An 8,793-nucleotide genomic window follows, 5' to 3' on the forward strand; every position below is an offset into this window, starting at 1 on the left:
CCGAGGCGGAGCGTGTGCCCGCGGCGGCAGACGGGCGGCATGGGGGCGGCGGGGCGGCGGGCGCTGAGGGTCGGGCTGGCGCTGGGCGCCCTGGCGCTGGCGCTGCAGGGACTGCGGGGCTGGCTGGCCTCCAAACGGTACGAGTTCACCCCCGCTGAGATCGCACAGCTCGCCCGGCACCACGCGGGTACGCGGGCCCCACCGGGCGTGGGAGCGGGGCGGGGGGGGTGCAGGAACGAGGAGGGGTGGGAACGGGGAGCCGGACCCAGCGTGAGGAGAGTGTCCGTGGAGAAAGCACGGCGGCCCGGGCTCGGGAGGGGACCGGCGCGGGGATGCGCGGAGGAGGAGGTTCCGGTACGGCGCGGGGCGGGTCTGAGAGGGGCCGTGGGGGCAGCAGGACTGGGAATGGGACTGGAGCAAAGCGGGGATGGAGACGGGAGCAGCAGCATCACCCGGCTTAGCTGGCGCAGAACCCGGGGTCAAGGCGTCTCTCTCGGTGCTGGGGCCGGGCCATATCGGGGCACCAAGACCCAGGCGGGATTAGGGGTGGAACTGACCCCCCAGACAGGGCTTGGACGGGAGAGCTGGCACCGTAAGGCACAGGGTGCACGGTCCGGTCGAAGCGGGGGAGCTGCACGTGATAAGGGTAGGACTGCTGGCTCCTTGCTTGGGTCTCCCGTAAGGCCCAGCACCTGTGGAGGGGATTTAGGGCAGGAGGCTGTCAGAGCTTGCTCTGCGCTCGGGACTCACGGTGAACCTGGGTGCTGCAGGGCTGGACCATGAGCTGGCCTTCTCCAAGATCATCGTGGAGCTACGGAAGAAGCACCCAGGCCACATCCTGCCAGATGAGGACCTGCAGTGGGTGTTCGTGAATGCAGGCGGGTGGATGGGCTCTATGTGCCTCCTACACGCCTCACTCACCGAGTACGTGCTGCTCTTTGGGACAGCTGTTGACACTGTGGGACACTCGGGTAAGCGGGGTGACAGGGCTGGTGGGCAGGGGCTTTCTCTGGGCTCTTCCCAGTCCACTCATTTGGGTCTAGCTGCCCCAGCTGTGGTGTGCCTGGGGTAGGAGCCCACCACTCCAACTCTTTTATGAGGCGCACGATGCTGGAAAAGCCCTTTGTGTGGAGACCAGGCGCTGTGGTGGATGTCCTGCAGCTCCTGCAAGTCCCTGTGCATGCCATGTTGTGTGTCCAGGACTCGCCGCATCCAGCTGGCAGGCAGTGGCGGGCAGCATGTCTCCTGATGCTTCAGCAGGGAGTGAATGCCAAAGATGCTGGAAGCAGTGGGGCTTAAGGACACTGAGCAGCCTGTGCTGTATGGCCAGTTACACAGGCAGCCTGAGCTTCTCAGTGTGTCAAGGCCATTGGACCGGCATCTGTCATGGTTTGGCCCAGCTAGGGCAGCAGCACCATGACAGTCTCTCGCTCGGTGCCCCCGTTCACCCCCACCCTCGTTAGGATGGCAGAGGCCCCAGCAAAATGGGAGTAAAAAGATAAGCAAGATTGTTGTGGATTGAGACAAGGGCAGGGAGGGCTCCCTGCCAGTTACGATTCAGGGCCAAACAGACTCCAGTACTCGACTTAGAGAGGAAAGCGGGAAAGTTTATTCTACAAGAAACAGAACGAAATAAAAGCAAAAAGGGAGTAGAATGATGAGAAAATTACAACCAGCACTTTAAGATCTCCCTCCCCCATCCCTCCTTTCGTCCCAGGCCCAGCTCACTGCTCCCGATATCTCTACCTCCTCCCCCCTCAGCGGCTCAGGGGGGCAGGGAATGGGGGATGTGGTCAGTATCTCACAGATGGGCTCTGCTGCTTCTGTCTGCTCAGATGAGGACAACTGCTGGCATTCTTCCCCTGCTCCAACACGGGGTTCCTGCCCCGGGACACAGTCCTTGGTGAATGTCTCTGGCATGGATTCTTCGCCACAGTTGCAGTTTCTGCAGTTACAGGGTCCCTCTCTCAGGACAAGGCCTCTTCTGGGCATAAGTTTAATGAGCTGCTTTGTCGTGGGTTCCTCCCCACAGTTACAGCTGTGGATATTGGGTCCCTTCCTTGGGACACGGCCTGCTCCAGCCATAGTGATAAAGGGTCTCTCCTTCGGGACACGGCCCGCTCCAGCCATAGTGATAAAGGGTCCCTCCTTCGGGACATGGCCTCTTCCAGCCATAGTTTTAAAGAAGAAAATCACTGCCCCTGGCTCGGGGTCTGCAGTGAAGTGGTTGGGTCCCTCCCATGGGACACGGCCTCCTCCGGCCGTAGTCACTGTCCCTGGCTTGAGGCCTCTAATGAAGTGAATGGCTGCCCCTGGTCTGGGGCCAGCTTTAGGAAAATGAGTCTCTGCCCCTGATACAGGGTCATTATAAAAATGAGTCTGTGCCGCTGATGTGGGGTCTTTAAAAAATGAAAATAAATCTCAGCTTCACCAGGTCTCTCCATAGAATGCAGGGGAGCCTCTGCTCCAGCACACCTCCTCCTCTCCTTCCTCACAGACCTTGGAGTCCGCATGGTTGTTTCTCTCATTGTTCCTACTCCTTGTACCACCACCAACCAGAAGAAGGGACAGAAGAAGGAAGAAGATGGAGGAAGAAACCTCCTCTTCTGGCTTCTTCTTAAAAAGTGATCGTGGAGGCGTCTAATTGGCTCAGCCCCAGCAGTGGGTCTGGCTCTGAGCTGGGGAGAGTTGCGACCAGCTTCTCACAGGAGCCGTCTTTACAGCCCCTTCCCCCTTACCAGAAAAGGCTGTCGTGTCAAACCATGACAGCATCCTAACCCTGAAGGGCTGCCCCACAGTTCAGACCTGGGCTCCTGAGCTTTCCCTGTAGAGTGCTCCAAGCCAGCACTGCCTGTCCTCCCGCAGGTCGGTACTGGGCGGATATCTCTGACACTGTCATCTCGGGGACATTCCGGCAGTGGAAGGAGGGGACCACCAGAAGTGAGATCTACTATCCAGGTAAGCGCAGGAGCCGTGGCACTGCAGGAAGCACTGCATCCACATCCTGGGGCACAGCCACTCTGCAGCCTGATCCTCCGCTGTCACAGAGCCTCTGCCTTCCGCCTGGCAGCAGCCAAGAGCTGAGGAATGGGCGGTTTGTGTCCTCAGAGGCACATCCCAGCTTCCTACTGGGTGCCAGTAAGGGAAAAGTGAGCAAGACTGGGGAGGAGTTGGGGTGCTTAGCCCACGCATCTCCTCTTTGGGCATGATGAAGAACAGCTGCTGGAGCTGTGCTGGTTGTTTGTGTGTCGGCAGGGGACACCATCGTGCACCAGGCTGGAGAAGCCACATCAGTGCAGTGGAGTGCAGGCACCTGGATGGTGGAGTATGGACGGGGCTTCATCCCATCCACACTTGCCTTTGCCCTGGCTGACACCCTTTTCAGCACTCAGGACTTCGTCACCCTCTTCTACACCCTGCGTGTCTATGCCAAGGGCCTGCTCCTGGAAGCCAATGCCTTCTTCAGCACCTTGGGCTGCTGAGGCCAGCTTGCTGGGGTGCCCAGCTGGGCATGGCTGACTCTTCTCCTCCCAGCCTTCCACCCTTTTCTTCCTCCCCAAGACCAGGCTCTAGCAGAGGCAGCAGGAGACCCCTCCCTGTTCTGTCAGAACAGATTATTCTGTCCTTCCCCATGGGCCAGCAGAGGGACTGTGGTGGTCACAGCAACAGAGACCACCAGTTCCCTTTAGTACCTGCCTCTCCTGAGTTTCATCAGAGCCATGTCATGTTTTCCCATCCCTCAGGGCTGGAGATGCCTTGCAGGGTATGAACACCTGTGTGCCCTCAGCATGCAGTGGGAGAGGGGCTGAAGTTGGCTGTCCCTAGACCTGGCAAAATTTCTGCATCACCTGAGACATCAGGTGGAGGATGGAGCCCTCGAGGCAGGGTGCACAGAGTGAGCCCGGCCAGGGCACCCTTCGTAAAGGTCAACTGAGAAGTTCCCCATCTTGCTGGCAGTCTGCCGGGGCTGCAGCCAGCACAGGGCGCCATGTCCAGCTGGCAGCGTCCCTCCCCTAGCTCTGGCTCTGCTGATGTGAATTGGCAGCACACCATGTCACGCTGGCATGAGGCACGGTGTGCACTGGGGGGATGCCCAGCCTCTGTACTGGAGGTGCCTCCTAGTCCCCAGTGTGTCATTTGCCTCAGGGCTGGAAAAGAGCTCCTTTCCCACAGTCCCCTCCCTGCAGTCTCTCCCAGTGGGGATAGCCACCGTCTGTCGCCTTAACTGAGAGCCCATTCTGAGTGGCCTCTGGGCCATGCACACAGTGTGCATGGGTGCCCAAACCTCTGTACTAGCTCAGGATGGTACCTCCCTCCTCGAAACGGTTCCGCTGTGTGCCAGACCCCCAGGGACAGCCACCCTGCTCGGCTCCTGGCGTGGGGTCCCGACTGCCAACGGAGTGCCGCGATCCCGCAGCCGAGCCCAGCTGCAGACGCTGTTTGCAGCCCTGCGGCTGGACCCGTCTGGAATTGCTCCTTGGTGGAGGGCTTTCACCTCTGCGCTGCTGCCAAACTACCATGTGTGTCCCTGGCCACCAGGCCTGTAGCATGTTGCTCCTCCTGCTCTCTGGACTGTCCCCATCCTGCTGACTGTCAGCCCTGCACATGGGCTGCTTCTTAATTTGGCACTTGAAAAGACATATCGGTAATATATCGGTAATAAAATTGTTCATCCCACCTTCTCGGGTGCCTGAGAGAGTCTCTGGAGAGTGGTGAGCCTCTGCCACGGGGAACAGTGCTGGATCTGACTGGCTCTGGGCTTGGCAAGGATCTGACTGGTAGCTGGATTTCCCGGGGGAAGCTGGAATTGTCCTGACAGGGCTCCTGGGATCTGGGCAGTACAGTGCTGGGCAGGATCAATCCCACCTCAGCTCACAAGGACCTGCAGGAAGTGGTGCTGTTACTCCTCTCTGCTGCAGTTGCTAGACTCCTAGAGCCCAGGCTAGTGCCAGAGCCATGCTTCCATGGGGGATCTGAGAGTCCAGGGGCTCCATCCTTGGGGAGGACAGTGATGGTGATAGGCACATGGTCCTGAGGGTGGATGGACCCAGGTGTAGGTTGGTGTTTCTGAGAGTTTTACACAGACACAGGGGTGCAGCCTCCAGCATGAGAAGGGCACGGGGGTAAACACAGGGTGCGTAGGCTGCGGGTGAGCATGTGCGTGTACAGGCTGACAGAATGTATAGAATCACAGAGTCATGGAGTCATTACAGGGGAAAAAGACCTTTAAAATCATTGAGTCCAACCAGTCACCTCACACTGCCAAGTCCATCACTAAACCATATCCCTCAGAACTTCAGCTATATGTCTTTTGAATATCTCTAGGGATGGTGACTCCACCACCTCCCTGGGTGTTCAGCAGCCTGTCAATTAACATCCCCAGGTCCTTTTCCTCTCCAGCTCTCGAGCCATTCTGCCCCAAGCCTGTAGTGCTGCATGTATACACGTGTGTGTAGGTGCAAACAGGATGGTTTTGTGTGTGTGTGCGTGTGTGTCTTGGCGGGGCAAGTAGGTGTGTGTAGGTGTGTGCATGCATATATATAGGTAGAACAGGTTGGAGTTGCGCAAGTGTGTGCACATGTGTGTATCTGGATATAACAGGACATCTGTCTATACAGTTAGAGTGATTGCACATGTGTAAGTGCTCAGGTACATATGGGTAGGACGTGTGTATGTGCATGTGTGCAGGGAGAAGTCGTGTGTATCTGTCTGTGCCTGTGTCATGGTTTAACCCCAGCCAGCCACTAAGGACCACACAGCCTCTCACCTACTCCTGCTCCTAGCGGGATGGGGAAGAGAATCGGTGGGAACACAAGGTAAAACTCATTGAGGCTGAGGTAGAAACAGTTTAATGACTAAATAAAATAACACAGTAAAAACAATAATATTAAAAAGATATTAACAGCAATGAGAAAGAATATAAGAAAAAGAGAGGAAAAAGTCTGTGAAAAGGCAAGTGATGCACAGTGCAGTTGCTCACCACCTGTGGGAAAATACGGGAAGAAGGGCGAGGAGGACTGCAAACACGCTCCAGTGACTTGTGGCTGGGGGGTAGAAAAATACACATACTCTAATTGTTGTCTGCCCTTGTGCATCAGAGGAGTAGAACATCCGTGTTCAAACAACACAGGCCCGAGGCAGGCTTAGAGGCCTGTATTAAACGTGTTTGAGATTCCTGCCCTGGTGTGGGAGAGATCCAAGCAGGGTGGGAAGCTGCAGCCGTGCGATCCTGGGGAGACGGGTGCAGACAGCAGCAGGCTGGGTGATCCTTGAGCACGGCCCGTGCCTCACGGTGCCTGCAGCCCTGCCCGTGTGCCTCTGCCTGGCTGCTGCTGTGGGGACTCCCCGGACCAGTTGATGAGATAATGAAAATAAACTTACTCTTTGCATTTGGTCCATAGTTTTGTGGTTGTTTCTGCCTACGCTGCCTCACACAGCACCCACTGACCGATGCCCAAGCTGTGACCTGCCCCTCACCACCAGCTCCCCCTGGTTTCTGTACTGGCCATGATGTCCTATAGTACGGAATACAGCTTTTTGGCTAGTTGGGGTCAGCTGCCCTGGCCCCAGTTTCTTGTGCACCTGCCCACTGGCAAAGGATGGGAAACTGAGAAGTTCTTGGCTTAGGATAAGGGCTACTTAACAACAACAAAAGCATCAGTGTGTTATGGACTTCATTCTCACACCGAATCCAAAACACAGCCCAGCTGCTAGGGAGGAAGTTAGCTCCATCACAGCTGGTACCAGGACAGCCCGTGGAGTCAAGACAAGTGTGCACCACAAGCAGTACAACCAGATAGAGCTGTGTCCATGCCCACGGGCAGTCCGTGTGCGTGTATGTATTCCCAGGGGCTGCGAGGCTGCCCTGGCCCCACACCATGCCCTTTGCCTGGGGTTGAGAGAGGAAGAGGAGCAGTCCCGCGCTGGCCCGCGCAGGAAGGCGCTAACTCAGCAGCTCGTATCAATACCGCTCCACTTACAGCGAAGGCCGCGTAATGAAAATCCAATGGGCACGCTGGTGGGAGTAAATAAGTATGCCATTAAAATGAGAAAATCAAAGCTGTGGACAGGTCTTTTCTCTTGCCCATTGATTTCTTTTATTACGGAAATATTGCTGCTAAATAACATTAGTGTGAACAATCTCAGCAGTGTTTTCCGTACCGCCCGTGTCAATAACTCCATCACCGGCGGGGGATCCCCCCCCAGCCTGGCGGGGATGAGGCCTGCTTTGGGGGTACCTTCCGCACCATCCCCAGCTGAGCTGGGATGTGCTTGGCAGAAAAAGCAGCTAGCACGGTCTGACTTGAGCAAGCGCCACCAGGATGGAGCTGTGCTGGGCCCGACGAGCCTTGGCCGTTCTGCTGCAGCAAGAGGGATTGTCCCCATCCCAACACTGAGAAGGGACAGTGGCAGGCATTCAAGGGTCACAAAAAGCAGCCCTCTCCTTCAAGACAGGTGTTAAGGAGCAGATAAAGCGTGCCCAGTGACCTGCAGATGAGACAAAGGTCCCGGATCCGAGTATCCCGCAGGATCTTGCAGCATCTGCTCCTTCCTCCCCTCTCCTCATCCATGTCCAAGGCCGTTCTGGACTGATGCAGCTCCCCGTGGCTTGTAATCATTTGGTTCTCACGAAGAAACTAAGACACTGGACAAGAACTCATCTGCCATCACCCAGCTCCAGCACAGCCCCGCACCAGGGCCAGGGCTCACATTGAAGCTGTCTGTTTCCCCACTGAAGCTGTCTGTTTCCCCACTGACTGCCCACACACACAGCATCTTCCAGGACGCCCTTAGGGGGTAGGGCCAGGGGATGTGACCAGGACACCCTTTGGTACCCAGAGGCCAGGTGAGGCCCCAGGGCACCTCAGAGGACACCAGACCCACGTGGGGTTGCTGGAGACAGGCGAGGAGACAGCCACAGCCCCCTGCACCGTGGGTCTGGCTCTGTCTCAGCCCCAGCTGAAGCAACCACGAGCAGCATCTCCCCAGAGCCATCTCCAGGACAAATGCACATCGCTGCCCACCAAACACCTTCCCTCTGCAGCTCGCTCTATCTTGCTGTCCCTCCACATGCAGTGAGTATTGATCAGCCCGTAGGATCTATCTCCCGATTCCTCCTGCGGTATCGTATCTCTCTGCTCCGAGTATCTCTCAATCTGCTCCGCTGTCTGCTGTGCCCATCTATACCTCCAGTATCTATCTGTGCCGCCTCCACTGCAGCCATCGATAGCCATTTGTCTGGGGGATTTCTCTTTCTCTCCAGCTAGGAGTGTCGCCAGACTCTGGCAGTGCCGAGTGGAAGGGTGGAGGGGACACAGTCCCACTCACTGCCCTGAGGACAGCCTGAGAACAGACACACATCATGACACATGTGCAGAGCCCCAGAGCTGCTGTTGACACTGTGGAGGCTCTAGGGAAGAACTGAGTCATGCTGATCCAGCTGGGCCAGGTCCTTTGGTGGCCATGCAGACCTTGGTGCTCCCACTATGCACCCTGTCCACATCCCCCACCCCTGGGTGCTACATTGATCCAAGCACACCAACCCCTCTGCCTTGGAGGAGGGGATCTTTCCCAAACACCTGAGTTTCTGCTGGGCCACAGAACACCGCCAAGTCTGACTCATTGCACCCAGTCCAGCCTTCAGCCCCAGCTCTCTCCTCACCCCAGCATGCAGGAAACAAGGCACAAGCCGGTGAAGGGATGCAACGCAGCAGCACCGGGAGGATAAGCCGGAGCCATCTGCAATGGGGACCTGTGGAACGAGTCCCAGGGGTGCAGGTGGCCCTGTGAGTC

General features: G+C 57.2%; 1 protein-coding gene across 1 annotated transcript; it reads left to right on the forward strand.

Moving 5' to 3' along the window:
• The first annotated feature begins 18 nt into the window (after positions 1 to 18).
• SIGMAR1 (sigma non-opioid intracellular receptor 1) lies at positions 19 to 4,670 on the forward strand. The gene is made up of 4 exons (XM_062018473.1): positions 19 to 187; positions 771 to 971; positions 2,866 to 2,958; positions 3,256 to 4,670. The coding sequence occupies exons 1-4, from the start codon at positions 40 to 42 to the stop codon at positions 3,480 to 3,482; spliced, it is 669 nt and encodes a 222-aa protein (XP_061874457.1). The 5' UTR covers positions 19 to 39; the 3' UTR covers positions 3,483 to 4,670.
• The last annotated feature ends 4,123 nt before the right edge of the window (positions 4,671 to 8,793 follow it).

The sequence above is a fragment of the Colius striatus genome, chromosome Z (genome assembly GCF_028858725.1).
Source record: "Colius striatus isolate bColStr4 chromosome Z, bColStr4.1.hap1, whole genome shotgun sequence".
Taxonomy (NCBI): domain Eukaryota; kingdom Metazoa; phylum Chordata; class Aves; order Coliiformes; family Coliidae; genus Colius; species Colius striatus.